Source organism: Neomonachus schauinslandi, chromosome 5 (assembly GCF_002201575.2).
Source record: "Neomonachus schauinslandi chromosome 5, ASM220157v2, whole genome shotgun sequence".
Lineage (NCBI taxonomy): Eukaryota > Metazoa > Chordata > Mammalia > Carnivora > Phocidae > Neomonachus > Neomonachus schauinslandi.
In genome coordinates, this window is record NC_058407.1 from 49,893,119 (window position 1) to 49,916,508 (window position 23,390).

At 42.3% G+C, this 23,390-nt stretch overlaps 2 protein-coding genes across 3 annotated transcripts in view; one reads left to right on the forward strand and one right to left on the reverse strand.

Moving 5' to 3' along the window:
* IRAK3 (interleukin 1 receptor associated kinase 3) overlaps positions 1 to 9,922 on the reverse strand; it is a 47,357-nt gene extending 37,435 nt beyond the window's left edge. For both annotated transcript variants that reach the window (XM_021678620.1, XM_044914766.1), the window contains exon 1: positions 9,747 to 9,922. In XM_021678620.1, the coding sequence (XP_021534295.1) occupies positions 9,747 to 9,894 (148 nt within the window). In that variant the 5' untranslated portion in view covers positions 9,895 to 9,922. The remainder of the gene's footprint in view (positions 1 to 9,746) is intronic.
* Positions 9,923 to 22,386: 12,464 nt separating this feature from the next.
* TMBIM4 (transmembrane BAX inhibitor motif containing 4) overlaps positions 22,387 to 23,390 on the forward strand; it is a 31,917-nt gene continuing 30,913 nt past the window's right edge. The window contains exon 1 of the mRNA XM_021678681.1: positions 22,387 to 22,571. Within this exon, the coding sequence (XP_021534356.1) occupies positions 22,475 to 22,571 (97 nt within the window). The 5' untranslated portion in view covers positions 22,387 to 22,474. The remainder of the gene's footprint in view (positions 22,572 to 23,390) is intronic.

Consider the following 23,390-nt stretch of genomic DNA (forward strand, 5'->3'; position numbering starts at 1 on the left):
CCCTCTCCACTTCGAATCTTTGGGATAAGACATGACATGACTTTGGGGTAAGACATGAAGAGAGAGGACAGCCTGTGGGCTCTCACAGTCAGGGAGGAGCATGAGGGTGGGACATTGTCACCAGTTGGACCCTGAGACCTGGACTTCGCTGCCCACATGCTTGTACACTTTGTCTTATATTTTCCCCTAAGCTCTTCTTTCTGGGTTTCCCCTTAACTCAGAGAAGTGAAACCCCAAAACCACCCTTCCAGGTGATGGCTTCTGCCCTCACAAGACTTCCTACTGGCCCAGACCACGCAGACCATTTGAGCTAACCCTGACTTGAGCATGTGCAGAGAGACCATGGAGTGACCTCTGGAATGACCTACAGTTACCTTTACCTCATTACAATTCAAAAATCTCTGCCCAAGGAGGAGCCTCAGCCTCATTTACATAGCACACAAGATCCATAGAGGCATGTGACCTCTTGCCTGCCTCTACATAGGATGACAAGACTTCCCTAGCTAAATATTCAGCCTACCCCTAAATAAGAGGAACCCATTCACCCTCTCTGTGGGAGTCATGGCTTTGAAAGCCATTCCCCATGATCTCCTTAATTGCTGCAAATGAAAGTGTTCTTTGTGGGACAACTTTGTGCCTGTGCCTGACTCACCAAGACAGGGACTCCTGTTGGTTTGGTTACAACATCAGCTCACTTTACAACGGGGGTGGGCTGGGGCAAGGTTTAAGGGCTGAAAGATGAGAAAAGAGTCTGTCAGATGGGGAATTTCTGCTGATGGGGAATTTTTGCTGATGGGGAATATTTGCTGAGTGACAGACAGAGGCCCTGAGTGTTAGCATACAATCTGAAACTCTATTCTGAAAGCAAACAAGGCCAATGGAAGACTTCTGAGAAGGTGATGCCAAGGTGGAAGCTTTAGTTTTGGGAGGATCCATCTGGTGGCAACAGTCTCACAAACAATACATGCACACAGAAAGGTAAAAACACTTTATGGCTCACAGTTCTCACAGTAGAAAAGGAATAGTTTATAGCTGCTAAGGAGAGCTGGAGTTAACTTTTCAAGTCAGATTTCCCACATAATTCTATTCTCCATTTTTAACTTTCTGAATTTCCCTTTTAAAAGGGCAACAGGCCATGATTCTGTGCCCTCTCATCCTGTGACTTGAGGCACAAGAGATGCCAAAAGAGCTGAGGTTTGAGTTTCCTAACACTGACCAGGGTCAGAGGGTTCTGAGTTTGCACTGGGTCTATATAAAGCAAAGGCATTTTTTCTAATAGTAATAGTTCACCGAGTAAAACTGACCCAGGCTCAGCTGAAATGGATACTGCATGCATGGGTTGCTTCCAGGATGAGAAATGAAATATATTTTCTCTTTCTCTAACTGGTGATTCACAGTGCAACCTTAATAGCTTTTCTTCAATGATGACACATTCTGCACAGAACACCACTAAGCAGTATTATTAGCATCCATATAGGAACAGATTCTAGAAAACAAGAGCTTCAATGTGATGGGACAGGAACACAGACTCTTGACATGTTAGTTATATCCTTCAATATTCATAGTTTTCTCTAATCCTTCATTTTTTTCCAGAACATAGAACTTTGTTTCTTCACAGTACTAAATGAAGAGTAAACTTCTCAGTGACTAATTGTGTTGTTAAACTTGAGAGCACTCTAAAGAAAAAGATAAATTAAGAAAAATATGCTGTAGGCAAGCATTGTTTTTTGGAAGGCAGATCTTTTGTTTGAAAGGCATCTTGGCATAATAGAAGCCAAAAAGTCCACCTGAAAAGTTCAGGTTATCTGAAGACACTGATTGCTTAATAATCATTTAATGTTCAAAGTTCCTTTTAGGCTTTGTTTTGAGAGGGCAGAACTATCTAGGTAGTGCTAACCATGGGGGAATTCAACTGCAGAAATCACTCTCCATATGCAAATATGTCTCTGAAGGGGTTTTTTAGAATAACGCAACACACCCTTGTTTGGAATCTGTATTTGCATATAACCACATGCCAAAGCCCCTAGTAAATTAAGACTGCCTTCTTTTGTTTTGTGATAACATGATGGGAAAAGGAAAAGATACCTCTGTTCTTTCTTCCTACAAAGCACACAACACAATTAGGCCTTTTATTTATTTATTTAATTTTTAAAAAAGATTTTATTTATTTGAGAGAAAGAGAGAAAGACAGAGCACAAGCAGGGGGAGGGGCAAAGGGAGAGGGAAAATCAGACACCCCACCGAGCAAGGAGCCCCACTCGAGGCTCGATCCTATCCGATGCAGGGCTCAATCCCAGGACCCTGAGATCGTGACCTGAGCCGAAGGCAAACCGCGTAACCGACTGAGCCACCCAGGTGCCCCAGGCCTTCTTTTATTTATTTATTTATTTTAAAGATTTTATTTTATTTTTTTTATTTATTTGAGAGAGAGAGAGAGAGAGCACATGGTGGGGGGAGGGTCAGAGGGAGAAGCAGACTCCCTGCTGAGCAGGGAGCCCGATGCAGGACTCAATCCCAATCCCAGGATCATGACCTGAGCCGAAGGCAGTCGCTTAACAACTGAGCCACCCACCTTCTTTTAAAAGAACATTTAACTGAAGATATTTTTAATTCCAATAGAAGTCAAACAAAAGTCAAACATGTAAGTTGGCTCAACTCCTCTTACCAGACTATAGTATTAACACCCACTAGCTAATAAATTTTACCAGAAGTAATTATTTGCCATACTTAAGTTTATTTTTACCCATACTTGAGCAGGACTTATATTCCATGGCAGGGCTGTGCATGATTTTTCGGGTATCCTTCCATGTGCCCCACTCCCTCAATCCCAGATTCAGGTAAGCACCTAATATTAACTACCTCTGTGAAAAAAATTTAAGAACAGTTCACCCTCAACACCAGCATTTCAGTCCACAGCTCAGAAGCTGTGTGATTCCATACCCAGGTAACGATCAGTACTATTTCCCCATGCTTTCTTCCTTTGTTAAATTTCTTTATAGAATTTGTTTAGGCCTGTAGCCTATACAAATTGGCAAAATCAAATTAGAAAATCCCTTGTAAGGACCACAACTTGAATCTAGTACAATGCTTTGTTTGATATTCTTTCCCAAGAGGTTTTGGATGTTTAACAGACATCTGTTCGTTATTCAATCACAGATATTTACTGAATGCCTACTCTGTACTAGGTACAATTTTAGATGCTAAAGGAGTAAGCAGGAAACAAGGCAAACAAAAAAATCTCCTGCCCCCTTGAAGCTTATTTCTAGATAGGCAAAAAACAAACAAAGTTATATAAAGTGTGTGAGGGATGATAAGTGATGTGGGGAAAAATAAAGCAGGAAAGGAGCATAAGGAGCATGCGGGGGGGGGGGGGTTGTCAGTTTTTAAAAAGTGGTCATAGTGGCTAATAGTTAAAAACACAAAGGAAGTGAGGAAATAAGCCTCAGGGTTACCTGCAGGAAAAATGTTCCTTGCGTGTCCCAGGAGAGGCCAATGTGGCTAGCGAGGAGCAAACAAGAAGGAAGTGAGAGAAGCCATGTAGGACTCTGGGGTTTACTGTGAGACGGGAAGCTACTGAAGGGTTCTGAATAGGACAAAGATATAATATCCTTTGCATATAGACTTTAGCTCACTGGCCACTGTGCTAAAAAGTGACTCGAGGAGGGCAAGGGCAGTAGCAGGGAGCCCAGTTAGGAGGCTGCTGAAATTATCCAGTGGGATCTGATAGTGGTTTGGGCCAGGATGGTGGTGGTGGCCGTGATAAGAAGCAGTCAGATTATTAGATAGAGCCTGAAAGCAGAGCCCACAATACAGACTGAGAGACAGGATGTGGTTTGTGAGAGAAAGCAAGAAGTCACAGAAGGCTAATATTTTCAGCCTGAACAAATGCAGGATGGGGTTGCCATTAGCCAAGATGGGGAAAAACTTCGGTGGAGGGAAGCATTTCTGGGCTGTTAAGTTGGAGACATCTGTCAAGTAGGCAAATATAAGAGATGGTGCTGATGTTGGAGAGAGAGACCCAGGCTAGAAACGTGGCAGTTATTAGCATATAGATGGAATTGACAAGATAGTGGGTATAGAAGATAAATAGAAGAGGTCTGCGACTAATCCCAGGGGTACTCGGGGAGGTCAGAGAGATAAAGAGGAACCTGCAAGAAGAGAAGAAAATAGAGTGTACGTTATAGAAGTTAAGAAAGTGCTTTGAGGAGGAAGGAGTGATCAACTGTATCAAATAAGAGGGAACTGAGAACTGACCTTTGGATTTAGCCACTGTGACCTTGGATGAGAGGTATTTTAATGGAGCAGTGGGGGATGAAAGCCTGATTGGAGCAGGTTCCAGAGAGAATGGAGGGCCTGGAATATAAATAGCCCTTTTACAGAATTTTATCTTAAGTAAGATGGGAGAAATTCCATGGTCGTCAAAAGAACACAGGCTCTACTCCACTCTCAGGGAGGGGAAGCATCACTCTTCATTCCTTAAGTGTGGGCTGCACATAGTGACCTTCTTCCAAAGACTATGCAAAGAGGGGAAGAGAAAGAGTATCAGTGTAGAAAACCGACAGATATGACCTCAGCTCTGGTTAACATCAACAGTGCTAAGTTATGTAAATAGTGGGTACCCCGATATGATGTCATGAAAATGGCACTTTACCTCTGCAGTCTGCCTCTCAAAAATCCGTAACCTCAGTCTAATCATGAGTAAAACATCAGTCAAATCTCGGTCAAGAGATATTCTACAAAATGGTGGACCAGTACTGACCAATATTGACCAGTACTCCTCAAAACTGCCAAGGTCATCAAAAACTAGAAGAGTCTGAGAAACTATCACAGCAAAGAGGAGCCTAAGGATACATGATGACTAAATGTAATCCCGGATGGGATCCTGGGAAAGAGAAGGGGGGTTAGGAAAAAATGAGGGAAATCTGGATAAAATATGGACTTTAATAATAATATATCGCTATTGTAACAAATGTACCATACTAATATAAGATGCTAATAACAGGGGAACTGAGTGCAGACTATATGCAAAAGATATAAAAGATGAGGATTTTTTTGTACAATCTTCTGAAGTTTTCTGTAAATTTAAAATTGTTCTAAACTTGGGTGCCTGGGTGGCTCAGTTGGTTAAGCGACTGCCTTCGGCTCAGGTCATGATCCTGGAGTCCCTGGATCGAGTCCCGCATCGGGCTCCCTGCTCGGCAGGGAGTCTGCTTCTCCCTCTGACCCTCCCCCCTCTCATGTGCTCTCTCTCATTCTCTCTCTCTCAAATAAATAAATAAAATCGTAAAAAAAAATAAAAATAAAAATAAAAAAAATAAAATAAAATTGTTCTAAACAATAAAGTCTATCTAAACATTTTTTTTTTAAAAAGAACATAGGCTCTGGAGTCTGACCACCTGATTAGAATCCTAGTCTGCACTTTACTAGACTGTGACTTGAGTTATTTAAATTCTCTGAGAGTCAGTTTCCCTATCTATAAAGTGGAAATACAGAAAGTATCTACTTCACAGAAGTTTTGTGATAAATGACATAATCCATGTGAAGTGCTTAGCACACAGTGTCTGGCAAATAGTAAGCACTCCATAGATGGCAGCTATTATTATTATTATTACTCTTATTTTGATTCTTTACTGAATATTCAAAGACACACTTAATGTGACTTTATATTTAATTTGCTTTAGGTGATTAATAATAATTCCTAGGATAATTTTATTTCCTTTTTTGAGAGGAAGAAAATTGAATACAACCCATTACAGACTACCTGTAAAAGCGTTTCTTTCTCAGCATATCATAAGCGTTGAAACATGTCATGAAAAAAGTGTGTGTGTGTGGTTTTTTTTTAAGATTTTGTTTATTTATTTGACAGAGAGATAGCGAGAGCAGGAACACAAGCAGGGGGAGTGGGAGAGGGAGAAGCAGGCTTCCCGCCGAGCAGGGAGCCCGATGCGGGGCTCGATCCCAGGTCCCTGGGACCATGACCTGAGCCGAGGGCAGACGCTTAACGACTGAGCCACCCAGGCACCCCAATATGTAGAATATGTTTAAAGATAAAAAACAATTAAGTGGAGAAGTGAAAGAGTGTGGTAAAATAACTGGTATATTAGGATGCTACTAAAGAAGAGAATTTGGTCTAAGCAATGGCTCCCAAACCAGGCTGTGCATCAGACTCACCACTGCAAAACACAGAAAGATGCTGGATCCTTAAAGTAGACCTGCTGAATCAACAGCTCTGGGGGTGGGGCCTAGGCATTTGTATCTTTATTTTTTTTAAAGATTATTTATTTATTTATTTGAGAGAGAGAGAGAGAGAACATGAGTGGTGGGGGGTGGGTGGTGAGGAGCAGAGGGAGAGGGAGAAGCAGGCTCCATGCTGAGCAGAAAGCCTGACGTGGGGCTTCATCCCAGGTCATGACCTGAGCCAAAGGCAGACACTTAAACCGACTGAGCTACTCAGGCATCCTGGCATTTGTATCTTTAAAAGTTTGCACAGATCATTCCGGTTTGTGAAGGACGAAGCTGCCATATGATCTACCTTTGTCGGAGCTGCCTTTGTAAATACAGTCTGATATTCACCATCATCAAGAATCATGATCAGCTTGAGACAGTCTTACCTATTACTCTTGCATTGCTTTCTACATGGAATTGTGGACACTCTGTATCTTTAGGCTCTCCGCTGTCCTGAGCATAAAAGGGGCTGTCTCCCTGCTTCAGTCCTCCAGTACTCTCCCCTTCACCCTCTAAGGTCAAGTTTTCCCTCCCTGCACTTCTTCCTGTCTTTCTGCTTTCACTGTGCCAATAGGGAAACTCAGCATATTTAACATGGGCAGTTGCCCTCAACCGCCCTGAACTGAGTCGGGCTTCCCTTCTGGCTGAGCCAATAATTCATGAAGCAGCTGCTCTGTTCTAGGTCTCCTTTCAGAGCCATGTAGTCTAGCTATGTGCACAGTAAATTATAGTTGGAGAATCAAGGAACAGACATTTTAGATTCTTCCCCTATGAAAGAACATATAAAGGAACAATGGCCAGACTCTACATAAAAACAGAAATGTGACCCACAACGCGCATCAGCCAGTTCAGGATGCTGATCTACTATATACAGTAACTAGTCCAGGAAGTCATATTAGCATCTGTAGCAGCTAATCCAGGAAGCCAAACAAGAATCCCTGCAGCAATCAGTCCCAAATAGTTAGGACTTAATTAACAACTGCCACTTCCCTGATTTTTGCCCCTGCTTCCAATTCAGGACCATCTGGAAAAAGCCAAGTATGCACCCTCAACAATTACATGGAATGCTCCCCTGCTAGTTAGCCTGTCCGTAGCTTCTCTATGCCAACTGCCTCCAGTAATGGCGGACCTGAAGCCTTCTCTTTTTTCCACTATCAAGCTTTTCCACTCCCCGCTTGCCTTTGGGCCTCCGTCAAATGCAAGTGATGGTGGCTGGCTCCCCTGCTTTGAATAAATAGCCTTTGTTTGTTCTCATTTGGCTGGTTTTCATTAATTTCCACAACTAGAAACAAATGGGGCTGCATGTTTGAAATGGCTCACTGAATTGTTCTTTCATGGCTGCAACGAATGTACTTTAGAGAGGCTCTGAGATGTAGCAGAAAGAGCAGAGCAGTCAGCACTCGTGAACTTGAGGAGGTCACGGTCTGGAAGAGTAGCGTGGCTGTGGGTACGGCCACAGGCAGTGGATCCAAACTGCCATGGTTCAAATCCTGGCTCTGCTACTCCTTAGCCGTGTCAATTTGGGCAAGTGTAACTTAATGTGTACTACAATTTCCTCATCTGTTAACACATTGGTGATGATAACAGCACCTGCCTCACAGGGCAACTGTTAAGTGCTATATGAGACAACCCATGTAAAGCGTGAATGTCTGGATTTCAATGCCTAGAGAGGGAGAGAGAGAGAGAGAGAGAGAGAGAGAGAGAGCAGCAATACTGGGCTGGACTTCCTGAAAAGCAGCAGTGACATGGGACTGAGGACTAACTGTCCCTCTTAGATGGGACATACGCTCTTCCATTTTCAGTCTTCACTCCGTTTGACACATTTATGATAGTTACCTGGCCCCATTGACTACCTGTGGACTGGAATAAAAAGATTATTCTCCCATGAACATAGTAATTCTAGGAAACCAATGGGTGCTGAAACTGCCCATGTCATCATCCATTTCGAAAAGATCTGGTGTAGGAAGGATCTTATCCCTCAAATGCATACTCTAGAAGTCAAAGAGTCAAGTATTCTTTTCTGACATTTTTACATAAGGGTCATACTTTAAAAGTACAGAGCTTATAATATAGAAACCATTTTCATTTTTTAATTTAAATTCAATTAATTAACATAGAATGTATTATTGGCTTCTGAGGTATAGGTCAGTGACTCATCAGTCTTATATAATACCCAGTGCTCATTACATCACATTCCCTCCTTAATGTCCATCACCCACTTACCCCATACCACCACCTCCCTCCCCTCCAGCAACCCTCAGTTTGTTTCCTATTATTAAGAGTCTCTTTGGTTTGTCTCCCTCTCTGATTTCATCTTATTTTATTTTTTCCTCTCTTTCCCTATGATCCTCTCTTTTACCTAGAAGCCCGATGCCACATTCCACAAAGTATGACCATATTGTTCGTCAACAACAAAACTTTTTTTCTCATAGGTCTTCTGCTATTCTTGCTTTAAAAAAAAGGTGATTTCAGAGAATTAAGGCTAAGTTGTTTTGACATGATTGTGTTTATTTTCAACTAACATTAAATGTGTCATCATGGAAGATCAAATCGAACAAAAGTGCCTGTACTTAACAAAACAAAGACATTTTTGGGGCGCCTGGGTGGCTCAGTCGGTTAAGCGACTGCCTTCGGCTCAGGTCATGATCCTGGAGTCCCGGGATCGAGCCCCGCATCGGGCTCCCTGCTCGGCGGGGAACCTGCTTCTCCCTCTGACCCTCCCCCCTCTCATGAGCTCTCTCTCTCTCTCATTCTGTCTCAAATAAATAAATAAAATCTTTAAAAAAAGAAACAAAAAACAAAGATATTTTTTCCTGAATTATTTCCGGCGGTCACACTCAAGACTTCCAAAAGGCAGTTGCTCAACTTCCCAATGACTGCTTAAAATGGTTTTAAAGCCAACTTTCTAGATCGAAATAAAAAGACATCATCTAGCATAAACCTTCATGCCACAAACTGGGTAAGTAAGCAAGAAATATTTAATTAAGAAAATTGGGAGCCACATTAATGACAGATAGTATTTTACTTTTCACCTGAAATTTAACTAAGATGGGCACTTGGAAGTGTACTGAAAACACCAGAGGATAAAATTAAAGGCATAAATGTGTTTTAATATGAAAATTATATTCTAGGGTGATTTTGCTATAAGAAGACATCACATAGGCGTTCTGATTTAAAATATTCTGAACCAAGTAAGGCAGGTACAGTTGATAAACGTTAGTTTCACGAGGGTAGCTGCTTTTCCCAAGCCTCCGCTCGCTTAATCTTGCACAGGTACCCAAAGTGTCTTTGAAAGAGAAGGGGGAGCTCATCTTCGGGTCTCAGGGAGTATTTGGGTTCCTCCCAGGGCGAGGAATGCACAGCTTCCCGGTCGGAAGCCCCCGGGAAGCCGCGCTGTCCCCTCGCTCCCAGACCTACAGTTGCCCGGTAGCGAGAGCTGCAGGTCGGACTGAGCATGCGTGCCGCGGCCCCGCCGCCCTCCCCCCGCCGCCGCCGCCGCCGCCTCCGAGGGCCGCACTCACCGAGGCCGCGCCAGCCCAGCTCGCCGTCGCAGCTGTCCAGGACCGCGCAGAGCTCGCCCAGCAGCGCGGGCGGCATGTCGAACAGGAGTGTGTGCGCCGTGAGCGCGCCGCGGGCCCCGCAGCTCCGCGCCGCCGCCGTCCAGGCCATGGCTCGGCCGCCGGAGACCAGGGACCGACCAGTCGGAGGGATGCGGAGCCCGGGCCTCGCCGCGCCCGTGAGGTGCGATTACACAACCGCGGAAATCCTGCTTCCACGACGGCGGCCAAGGCAGCAGAACTTGCCGAGCCCCACAAGGGGCGGGCCCCACATGACGCAAAGCGCTGCTCGGCAGCGATGCCCCGGCGGACGCCCGGCCTGGCCGCGGGGTCTCCCTGCCTCTGCGCGGCCCCTCTCACAGGCTTTACGTTTTGAACAGTTCTTTTCGTTGCTCTGGGTCTGCGACGCGACTGGAGAGACAAAGCAGGGAGCGAGAGCTGGGCAAAGACGAGGAGGGCAGAACTAACCGAGGGGAGTCGACTACCCCTTCTGCCTGCCCTGGCATGGGCTGTCTCCTGGCCTGGACGGACAGCACACCTGCCATTACTTCTTTTAAAATGCATTTTGCTTTACCCTGCCAGAAAGCAATGTTTATTGAGGAACAGTTGGAAAACCCGGAAAAACTGAAAGAAGAAAATAATCACTCAGCTGAAGACAACCATTCAAGAGGTTTGGCACATCTTGCAACTTTTCCTGAAGTTGAACAGATAAATGTGCATATATGAAGTGATTGTTGGGAAAGACAAAAACAACAACAAAAAAATACCAACAACAGGAAAACAAAAGAGAGAACAAAGCAAAAGAAAGTTGTGCTCATTTTCTTCATGAGGCTGCCCATTCTCCATATTGCTACTTAGTTTTACTACATTCTTTTCTCCCTGGGCTTTCTTGATAAAACACCGTTCCACTACTTTTTCCTTCTTCAAAGTGTTTGACAGAATCGTTTGCTTTCAACATGGAGTTTAAATAAAATTGATTATTGTTTTTGAAATATTCTATTGTATATGCTGTCATATCCCATCATAGGCATGATACAAATGCTACTGATAAAAAAAGGAGATGCTTTGAAAGTGCTGAGAAAAACCCAACCTTAATGACTGTAGAGTGTGGACAATTGCCACCAACCGAAGAATAGCAACCCTATTTGAAACCTTTCAGATTTGTACTCTTTGGCAAGGGTGCCCCTTAGAGACCAACATTTGATGATACACTATCATTTTGCACCCCTACCCCTACCTGAATTTCCAGGTTGTTCTCAGCTAAAGTATACTACAAAATACACTTGAAAATTAATAAAGACAATACTTTTTGGGCAAAGGTTTCTATATCCCTTTGTTCAAATAGCTAAAATTTTATTGTCGATCTGAACACACTTAAGAAGCCCTATACCTCTCAAAGGGACTACCTGAATATACTGAGCAACAGAGGCAGGATACAAGTATTTGACAGCTATTGAGTTGGTGAATTGGTAGAACAGGGGATCCAAACTTCAACTCTCCTACGTAGAGGAACCAGGAATCACTGTCGCTGAGTCAAACAGTCAACATGGCCTGCTCTTCCAGATCTTCTGATTTACAGAGAAGCAAGAATTGTACGTGAAAGCCAGATTATGTGAAATCTATATGGATTATGTGAAATGTATTTTCAACGTTGGCAGTTAGTATCAGACCGTGCTCCCTCCCTATTCCTTAAAACTGCCTTTGACTTTTGAATTTTAAACCATCCGGTTATATCACTCACTGCTCTTCACTGTCGCTGTCATCCACTGCTCTCCCCCATCTTAATTCTTCCCTCTCGGTTTTAGACTATATAGCTCCTGCTCACTGCAATTTTCTCCAATACTAATCCTATCTTAATCTTTGGTGATTTGAAATATTTGTTGAGCAAATGATGATCTTTCCAATACCCTGTCCTCCCAGTTCTTTGACTCATCCTCTCCTCCAGTAATCTTATTTTCCACCCTACTTAAGCCAGTCACTCCCATGATCATTCCCTAGAACTTGTCATTATCAATAACCACGCCTTCTGTAATTTCTATTTCATGAATCCACTCTAACCACACCTCCTGTCCTTCTAGGGCATTCCCTCTAGTACTCTGATCCCAACAATCCTTCCCCCTCACCAGGATACCAAATCGAAAATCTTGCCACCTCTTCTCTGGCCCCACCCTCTTGATGTCCTTACTTTTCTCTTTATCCATAAAGTCCACGCTCAATTTTTACAATCCCTCTCTTGCATATACTTTCCATTCTCTTGCTCCTCTCTGGCTTTGTTGAGCTCTCTTAACAAATCTACCATCCTGATTAGATGCAATTTTCTAATTTTCGGCTCCGTACCCGTGTATCAGAATGTAGCTGGGGGTAGGGTGGAGAATAAAAACCTGTTGATTGGACTCAATTTAAAATCAAAATCATGACTTTCAAATGGGTCCTTTATACTGCCAGGCTGTCACACTGTGGGCCTTTATCCCATTTACTCTGCTGGTCCCCTTTACAACTGTTTTATGCCTTCTCTTTTCTCAACTCCCATTACCCTCTCCTCCATCCTTGTGCTCAGCTAATGATCTTGAGAATATTTATTAAGAGTACTGATGTATCAGAAAAAAACAAAACAAAACAAAACTTCCACAGAATCTCAGCATCACCATCTATCTACCTACCAGCATCTTAACAGACATACCTGCCCTCCCTCCTTTTCCATAGGTCAATTGTGTAGGCTCCTATCTAAATCTGCTCCCTTCACCTGGGCACTAGATCTGATCTCCTTCCTGCCTCCTACTCAAAGACATCAAGGGCAGTTGTTTTCACTCTCAGCTACATCATCAATTTCTCACTCTTTACCATATCAATTCCATTGGCATACAAATACGATGTTATTTTTTCTACCTTAAAATGAACCAAGAAACAATTTGATGCTATCCGCCCCTTTGATGCCATAATTACCCCCATTTCTTTGCTCCTTTTCATAGTAGAGTTGAATATTCTCACTGTCTCCCAACTTTTCTCCTGTTATCTTCTCTTAAACCAACTCTAGAGCCATCCCTCCTACCTTACTCCACTTGAAACAGCTCTCAGAGTCATCTATGTCCTCATCATTGCTGAATATAACAGTCAATTTTCAGGTCTCATCTTATTTGACTCATCAGTAGTTTTTGATACAGGTGATCACCGCCCCCCTCCTTCTTGGACACTTTCTTTGCCTTCCAAATTCTCTTACATTTTAGCTTACTTCACTGGTCACTCTTCAGCCTCCCTTGCTGTCCCTTCTCTTCTCCCTTAATGTTGGGTTCAGTTCATAGTTCTACGTACACCCATTCCCTTGGTGATCTCAACCAGTTTCGAGGCTTTAAATACCATCCACCTACCAAGGACTGCCAAATGTATATGGTTAGCCCAGACCTTTCCCTTGAACTTCAGACTCATGTCCAAAATTGAACCCTTGATGCTGAACCTGCCCTTAGACATTCTTCCCCATCCAGCTCACTCTATCCTTCCAGTTGCTTGAACCAAAAACTATAGAGTCAAGCCTGACTCTTCCATTTCTTCACAGCCCATGTTCAACCCACCAGCAAACCCTGTCGACTCTATTCAAAATATATTTAGAATCATACTTTTCTCCTCCTCCACTACTGCCACCCCGGTTTGAGCCATCATCATATCTTGCCTGGTTTACTACAGTTGTCTTCTAACTAAAGTAGCTTCCACTGTTGCTTCCTATAGACTTTCCTCAACACTGCAGCCAGATTCATCCTTTTAAATCAAATCTGATTATGTCTTTCATTTGTTTAGAAGCCAACAATGGCTTCTAATTTCAGTCAGAGTAAAAGTCAAACTCTTTGTACGATCTGCATTTGCTCTCCCCCTCCCACTCTGCTGTTACCCTCTGATCTTGTTTCCTTGTTCATTCTGCATAACCACACTGCCTCCTCGCTGGTCCTTGAACACACCAGGCAGAGTCCCACATTAAAGCCTTTGCACTTGCTATTCCGTTGCCTGGTATACTCTTCCCATCTTGCTACAGTCTACCCTGACCTCCATATTTAAAATTGCAGTGGTCCATGCACTCAGACTCAGGCTGGCACGTGACTGGAACTGGCAATAATATATGGCTTGGGGACCAAATCTCATTCAAATTTCTCCTTCTCTCTGAATCTAAATAGGAACGTGCAGCAGCTCTGGTCATCTCTAGAACAATTTTGCAACCACATGGATATAAATACTAGAATGAAATGAGCCTTGGGGATGTCTCGTGAGAGAGAACACCAGATCCTTCATAATGGCATTAAGCAGCTCTTTTGTTCTATACCTGGAGAATGTCCTGTTTGTGGACTTAGAATTATATCACACAAATTCCTAAGTCAGTTTTTAAACTAGGAATCTTGTAATTTGCAGCCAAATGCATCCTAATGGGTACACCAAACAGATATTTGGTGATAGTTCCTGGTTTGTTGATGGCCTATAAAACTATGGGAAGGAAACTAACCTCTGTCCAAAACTGGAGTTCAATTCTATACAGCTGTATCTCTGGAATGTCAGATGGGCATGGAAACTGCACTGTAGAGAGAGACAGCTGGGTCCTGGGAGAAAATAAGTGTTAGTAGAGAATGGTGCTGGCAGCATGGTTGGAAGCAGAATGAACTTCTAGATGCGCATGAGATTGCACTAAAAGTCCACAGACCCAGACCTGCACTGCACCCCATGCACCCACTCCCAGCATACATGCTTCTGGCAAAGACATGGCTGTGGTTAACCCTCACACTCTTTCACTATGTTTTTTGCCATGGGACACTAACTCCACTCCCCTCCCACCCCTGCCCCAAATTTCAGATCCTAGAAAAAGAGTTTCCATTCCAGCTGGAGGCAAGAGAGTGAGTAATGAACTGCAAAGAACCACAAATGGAGATGCCGAGGGAACGCTGGAGGCTGCGGCACAGATAGAGTATTATCAGTGACAAAGTCACAGGCATCAAAAGCCTAAGAAATAAAAAATCAGGTGAGTTAGGTAACAGCTCTTTGCATATAGGAAAAACTATCTCGGTGACAGCTATTTATCCCACATCCCTAAGGATGGATGCTCAAAGGACAACCAGCGTGGGATATAGATTTTCTGGTTTGGGAAATAATTTCCAAAACAAAGATCACTAACCTATCCCATCTTTGAACCTTATCCTATCCCTGGGCCTTAGAAGGTTCTTGGTGCATTGGGGGTTCAGGGGGGAGGTAAAGGTCAGTAATGGGGTAAGAACATTTGTGGTGCATATTACTTGGTAATTTTAAGAAGTAAAAGTGGATGGTTTTAGGCTTTCATTAAAATGACCTAATATTACTATTGGTGGGAATGCAAGCTGGTACAGCCACTCTGGAAAACAGTATGGCGATTCCTCAAAAAGTTAAAAATAGAACTACCTTACGACATAGCAATTGCACTACTGGGTATTTATCCAAATGATACAAACATAGTGATTCAAAGGGGCATATGCACCCCAATGTTTATAGCAGCAATGTCCACAATAGCCAAAATATGGAAAGAACTACTAATGGAATACTACTCGGCCATCAAAAAGAATGAAATCTTGCCATTTACAATGATGTGGATGGAACTAGAAGGTATTTTGCTAAGCAAAATAAGTCAGTCAGAGAAAGACAAATACCATATGATTTCACTCATATGTGGAATTTAAGAAACAAAACAGATGGACATAGGGGAAGGGAAGAAAAATAAAACAAAAACAGAGAGGGAGGCAAACCATAAGAGACTCTTAACCATAGGAAACAAACTGAGGGTTGCTGGAGGGGTGGTGGGTGGGGGGATGGGGTAACTGGGTGATGGGCATTAAGGAGGGCACTTAAAGTAATGAGCACTGGGTGTTGTATGCAACTGACGAATCACTAAATTCTACCTCTGAAACTAATAATACAGTATATGTTAATTAAATTGAATTGAAATAAGAATTTTTTTAAAAAGAAAAAACTGACCTAATAATCATAACATGCAATAATTATTCCTCCAGTTCAATGTGTGTGTATTTTTAAAGATTTATTTGAGAGAGGTGGGGAGGGGCAGAGGGAGAGAATCTCAAGCAGACTCCCAGCTGAGCACGGAGCCCGACACCAGGCTCAATCCCAGGACCTATGAGATCATGACCCATGAGATATGACCTGAGCTGAAACCAAGAGTCAGATGCTTAACCAACTGAACCACCCAGGCACCCCTGATATGTGTGTATTTGTAAAGAACTAGGCTTGCATTGTCTTGTAACTCAACCTTTCCCCATTGAAGATATCAAAAACATTGTTCTAAAAACCTATTATTTTACAACATGATCTATACTAAGATTTTAACAATTATCCTTTCAGGGTTGATGGACGGGTTACTGGTGATTTTATTTTCTTTGTGTTTTCCACACTTTCTAAAGTTAACATGTATTGTCTCTATTAGAAAACCCTCAACTATATTTCTTTCAACATTTTCATGCTTTGTCTTATTTCACCATTTTCTTTTAAAATCATTTTCACAGGGGCGCCTGGGTGGCTCAGTGGGTTAAGCATCTGCCTTCAACTCGGGTCATGATCCCAGTGTCCTGGGATCCCTGCTCATCCGGGAGCCTGCTTCTCCCTCTCCCTTTGCCCCTCCCCCCTGTTCATTCTCTCTCTCTCTCTCACTGACTCTCTCGCCTGCTCTCAAATAAATAAAAAAATCTTTAAAAGAAAATTAAAAATAAATAAATAAAATCATTTTCACAGTATTTTTCACTCTGGAGTGTGTTGCTATAATAACTTTTGCCTAGTCACCACTGACTTCTAAAATCTGAGTTTTATAATTGAATAGTTTTTAGTCAAGGGCTTTTCACGATAATTTCAATATTAGCTAAAGCTCCATTTTGAAGCATTTATTTATCTCTAGAAGCACCCCAAACATGTGAAATAAATCTGAGATTATGGCACAATTTTTTCTTTTGCAGTCAAGACTCTACTCAGACTGTTTGCAATTTGATAATGGAAAATGGCTTATAGATCCTAATCCAACTACTGCATTTTACAGATGGCAAAACTGCTGCTGGCTATGTGAACTCTGGATGCAATGTTTGTTGGAGAAATACACGCAAAAAAATCTCATTCAAGATTTCCAAATTTCCTTGTCAAATTATAAGCACAAATCCTGTGCATTTTCCCTCTCAAGGATTTGGCTCTCTTTTCCTTGTTATTTAGTAAATCCCTGAAATAAATCCTGTATGAGTCTATTCAGGCTGGCATTAAAAATACCACAGACTGCATGGTTTCAATGAGAAAAATTTATTTTTTCACAGCGCTGGAGGCTACAAATCCCAAGATCAAGGTATCCACAAGGTTCAGTTTCTGGTAAAAGCTCTCTTCTGGCTTGTAGATGGCCTTTCCTGGGTGCGTGCACACACATTCAAAGACAGAATGAGTGAGAGAGAGAGAGAGAGAGCACACCAGCATTCTGGTGTCTCTTCTTATAAGGACACTGATCCTATCTGATCAGGGCCCTACCCTTATGACCTGATTTAACCTTAATGAACTCCTTACAAGCCCCTTCTTCAGATTCAGCCACAATGGGCGTTAGGGCTTCAACATATAAATGGGGGCACACATTCAGTCCATAACAAACCCTCTGCACAGAAGTTCAAGAAATAATGTCACATCATTGGGTTTCAGAGTACACATTCTAACAACACTTGATAATTAGTTATCCATATCTTCTGGCCTTTCATAGTGGTCATAGTTCCTCTTGTTCTGTACTGGATTTGTTTCATTGTTCCGAAGTTTTGAAAGAAAAATAAAAGCTTGGATATCTAATCTGGTGCCTTGATAATGAAGGCAATAAGTCCGGGTATGAAAATATCCGGCATATTTGGATGAAAAATATCAGTAACTTCTGATAAAATGGCCTTTCCTCAGGGCTTATTCTTTTTTTTTTTTTAAAGATTTTATTTATTTATTTGGTAAGAGAGAGATACAGCGAGAGAGGGAACCCAAGCAGGGGGAGTGGAAGAGGGAGAAGCAGGCTCCCAGCGGAGCAGGGAGCCCGATGCGGGGCTCGATCCCAGGACCCTGGGATCATGACCTGAGCCAAATGCAGATGCTTAATGACTGAGCCACCCAGGCGCCTCCTCAGGGCTTATTCTGACAGTTTCATACCATTAGTCCCTCATCACACCATCTTTTGTGAATTTTTGCCTTTTTTTTTTGGTCTCTTATGACGATACTCAGTGTTTTCTACTTACATTACTGATTGTTTCTTCTGTTTTCCCAACTGACTCTTCCTTTGGCTTTTACTGTGCGCCCACAGGCTGAATTCTGTTGATCTTTTTATTCCAGGTCTTGAAGATTTCATATAATCTCATTTTTCATCTATTATCTCTATGTGGACCACTCTCATATTTGTGTCCTCAGCCCTCACCTGCCCCACAGAGTCCCTCACTCCCGCCTCCAGCGTTTACTGAACAATTTCATCTCAATTTCTTTCTTTCATCTCAATTCAGCATGCCCTGAACTGATCACTTCCTAGAAAATCAGCTTCTTTGTGTCTGGTTGCAGGAGCCAAAAGAACTCTTAGTAATTTTGATTGACTGACTGATCGATTGATATAGTCAGAAGGATTTACTGAGCACCTGCTATGTCAGATATTATGCTGGGTGGTGCTTATTTTTGATTAGTCACCAACTGTTACTCTTCTGTAATGTCTCTCATGAGTGTCTGGGCCTTTTCCAATTTGTCTGAACTAGTTATTTCATGTTTGGATTTTTTCAGCATCTCCTACCTGATGAACCCCTAATTATCTTTCAAGATCCTATTGAAAATTCACCACCTCTGTGATGTAGGTTGACTTGTGGGCTCCCACGATATACATTTAAGTCTTAACCACTGATGCCTTTGAATGTGACCTCAATTGGAAATATAGGCATACATGGAACATATTGCAGATTCAGTTCCAGACCACTGCAATAAAGCGAATATCGCAATAAAGTGAGTCAAATAAATTTTTTGGTTTCCAAAGCATATAAAAGTTTATACTGTATTACACTATACTGTAGTGTATTAAGTGTGCAATAACATCATGTCTAGAAAAACAGTATATCCCTTACTGCCACTTGTTTACCTATTTAAATATCTTTGTCCTCAGCAATTTTTTTTTTTTAAAGATTTTATTTATTTGACAGAGAGAGACAGCGAGAGAGGGAACACAAGTAGGGGGAGTGGGAGAGGGAGAAGCAGGCTTCCCGCTGAGCAGGGAGCCCGATGCGGGGCTCGATCCCAGGACCCTGGGATCATGACCTGAGCCGAAGGCAGCCGCTTAACCGACTGAGCCACCCAGGGGCCCCTGTCCTCAGCAATTTTTTACCCAATCATTTTAGTAGTCATGGATGATTCATTCTTGTCTGAATAAATTATCATTATAATGATTACAAAAAAAATATATTGCTAAAAAAAACTAACCATCATCTGAGCTTTCACAGGTAGTACTCACTGTGCAGATCACCATAAAAAACATTATAATAGTGAAAAAGTTTGAAATATTGTGAAAATTATCAAATGTGACAGACACATGAGAAGTGAGAAAATGCTACTGGAAAAATGATGCCAATAGACTTGCTCAATGCAGGGCTGCCATAAACCTTCCATTTGTAAAAAACACAGTATCTTCAAAGTGTAGTAAGTGAAGTACAATAATATGAGGTATGTCTGTAAAGTCTTTGCAGAGGTAATCAAGTTAAGATGAGGCCATACTAGAATAGGACTGGTGTCCTTATAAGAAGAGGGAAACTTGGACACAAAAATACAGAGGAAAGAAGGCCTGGTGATGATGATGGCAGAGACTGGAGTGATGTAGTCATAGGCCAGGGAAATCCAAGGATTGCCAACACCAGAAGCCATTTAGAGAGGCATGGGACAGATTATTCCTGAGAACCTCTATAAGGAACTAACCCCTCTGACAACTTCATTTCAGACTTGTGGCCTCCAGAACTGTAAATGAAGAAATTTCTGTTGTTTTAAGTCACCAGTTTGTGCTAATTTATTACAGCAGTCCTAGCAAACTAAAACACTCTGTGAAGCCATTTATAATCTTCCCAAAGCTCTCATTTCTTTTGTAGTCTCTTGCCATGATTTTTTACTTGCTATTTAATGCCCTTTAAGTAAAGGAAAAATGTCATTTAAAATTACTGGTACAAATTTTATCATTGATCTTTATATCATGCAATACCAGTTTTAAATGAACTCATATGTGGATCACCAAAATTACAGTTTGTATTTCATAGCCTGTATATACATATACATTTCATTCTTACTAGAACTGTGGAACAGCTGCATATGCAACTAACTCAAAATATTTTTATTTCACTTCTTGAGATGTGCACATTCTACTAACACTCTCTACCTTTAGCTTACTGATAAGGATGAACAGGAAAAGAAACTATGGTTGCCCCTCTTTCCCTTTCCTTCAATTGCTTCATTTTTAGTGTTAGTGATTGGCTAATATTGGGAACTGACAGAAGTTAAAAAGGATATGATAGGATTCCTTGGACATTCATGCTTCTTAGAACACCACTGCCTTATTTTTGCATTCACAGTAAGTTCTGATTGGTAAAGAAAGATTGGTAAAATGGCCCTTGGCACTGTCTATGCCCTCCCACCCCTTTCCTTTACTAAGTTGTAGGTGTAACACTCTTACCTTGTACTGGTTTTGAGTCTACTCTAACTCCTGTGCATTGTAGGTCCAATAGAATCCTGTGCACATGGGGCATCTTGAATGCTAAATGCAAGTGGTTGACAAAGAAGAATGGACACTCACATATTGTGTAAACCTCTTCTGCTCATGGTCATGCTCCATTGTGCTTTCACTCATAAAACACAAGTTGAAAGGCAAAATTATTAAACATTTCAAAATGGTGACAACTGAGCATTAAACCAAGTGCAAGTTCCTTTTGAGAGCAAGGCCCTGTGCAATTTCCCAGGTTACATGTCAATGAAGCCAGCTCTAGTTTGAGTCCCAGTTAATCCACAGCCTTTTCAATATTTGGAATTGTCAACCTCTTAATTTTAGCCATCTGTGTAGAGATACCTCATTGTGGCATTTATTTGCATTTCTCTGATCATTAACGAGGGTAAGCACCTTTTTAAGTTTTTTAAGCCATTTGGCGTGTGTGTGTGTGTGTGTGTGTGTGGTGTTCTTGTTTGAGCCTTTTGCCCTTTTTTCTATTGGCTGTCTATTTCTCTTCTTTTTCTTCTTGATTTGTAACAATTGTTTTTATATTCTGGGAAGGAGTATTATGTAGATTACATAATGCCTTCACCCATTCTATGACTTGGTTTTCACTCTTATAAATATCTGATTACTAGTTCAAATTTTTAATATAGTTTAATTTGTCAATATTTTCCTTTGAAGTTAACTGCTAGTTTGTATCTGGTTTCAGAAATCTTTGCTTTTCTCCAAATCATAAAGATATTCTACTATTATCTTCTTAAAGTTTTATTGCTTTGTCTTTCACATTTAGATCCACAGTCCGTCTGGAATTTATTTTATGTAATTGGTAAGAGGTAGGGGATCAAACTTTCCTAATGCTGTTTTTGGTCAATAAAAACATGGATTTGCAGCTCAACTCCAGTTTGTCCTATTTAACAACTCCCTTTATGATTTTATATTAAAATGAGTAATATGCTTATAAAATGAAAATCATAAAAGGTAAGGTTTTTCTGCTCATCTTTATGGAAGTGAGTTTAGTTCTTTTGACCAAAGCTTCCAACAACATCAAGTTTAAGGATTTAGTTTCATAATAGACAGTTCCACAGCTATTCTGAGCTCCACTTTCTAAGTCTTTCGAGTGTTATGGTTAAGGTGGGGACTAGGCATATGTGGGTGGGTCAAAGTAAACTCATCAAAAAATTCCAAGGAATCCTAGGATGATATTACTCTGGGCATATCTACACCTCATATTTGTATTGACAGCAAAACTGTGAGTATTCACTCTGATCCATTGTATTTGCCATCATCGTTTCTTTTAGATTAAAACGATATTCCCTCTTCCCTGCCTTTGGTCATGCCACTCTCCAGTGTATTCTACATCTGGCACACAGTGACCTACCTTTGTTTATCTATCCAGTCTCATTCTTTGTCATCTCTATCTTACCTTAACTGAGCTTTGCCCCCCTCTGAACCTACCTGCATCACTCCAGTCTTCTCTGGTTGGCGCTTGTCTTCTGTGCTCATGGGGCATTATCTTCTTCCGAAAGCCTGGTTTATAGAAAGTGCTCGAGAAATTTAGGGAATATTATTAATATTAAAAATAATTAAAGTGTATCTCCCGTGTGATTATTGAAAGATTATGTGAACGAGATGGGTATTTGTTGAAAGGACGGATGGATGGGACTTCGCTTCTATCACTTTCAGCAACTCTCCAGGTCAGAGGATTTAAAAAGCTTGTTGAGGAAAAATCTGAGAAAAGTTTCACTTTAGATGACGCAGAGAACGTAATCCATTTCCTCTCCCGCCCCAACCTGCAGCAACCTCCTTCCTCTCAGCCTAACTGAAGCGTTGGGGTGAGCGCATCGATGAGCGCGGGCTGCGCTCGGCTAGTTGGGGCTGGATCGCTTCACCCCGGAAGTGGGTTGAAGGCCGTTGAGCCCGTGTCGTTTCCCTAGCTCGGCGAGGTCGCTGGGGTGCTGCTGCCGACATGGCCGACCCCGACTCCCGCTACCCCTGCTCCTCCATCGAGGACGATTTCAACTATGGCAGCTGCGTGGCCTCCGCCAGTGTGCACATCCGACTGGGTACGTTCCCACTCCCCGTCCCTGCGGGCCGCCCGGCGCCGAGCCTGCTGCGCTGTCGGCCTCTGGGGGTGGCTTTCGGCTTCCTCCGGCAGCTCCTCCCGGGCCCGGCTCGCAGGCGGAGCGCGGGTCCCCAGGGGTTCAGGGGAAAGCCCTGCTTCCCGCTCCCCAGCCCCGCGCCCCGGGCTTCGCGGAAGAGTGCCCTCCCCCGGGAGTGGGGAGGAAGAGCTCCCTCAGCTCCGCGGAGGCTCTCAGGGAGAGCGCGGCTCTGGGGAGGCGTGGTGGCCCCATAGCTGTGCGCTCTGTTCGGGAACCTGAACTGGAGCTCCTCCCACTTTCATCCTGCCTACTCCGCGTAGGAAGGGACATGGAAACCTCGGCAGCCTTAATTTGCCATCTTTGTATTAAAAGAAATCAAGGGTTACTTTTTAAGTTGAAAAGAAGTTTATTATGTGATTATTGTGATGTACACCTGAATGCAGTTATTTGCTTGCATGTTTTTGGTTTAGGGGGTGTGGTCGCGTTTCAGGTTTCTGTTTACTTGTCTGTCCCCTTTGCTGGATTGTAGGATCTGTGAGGACAGGGACCATATCTGTTCTTGTTCACTATTTAGTGTCTCGCAAGACCAGGAACTCAACATAAGTTTGAGTATTAATTGAGGCAGTTGCTGGAAATGGAAGCTTTAGAGGTCAATCAAAATGCAATATTAAGTTTTAAGTTATGCAGTATTTACTGAATTTAAAATGCTTAGAAAATATAAAAAGCTTAGTTTCATGTAAGTGGAATTCATTGTCCGTTCTAGTTCAGCCAATTGATACAGAA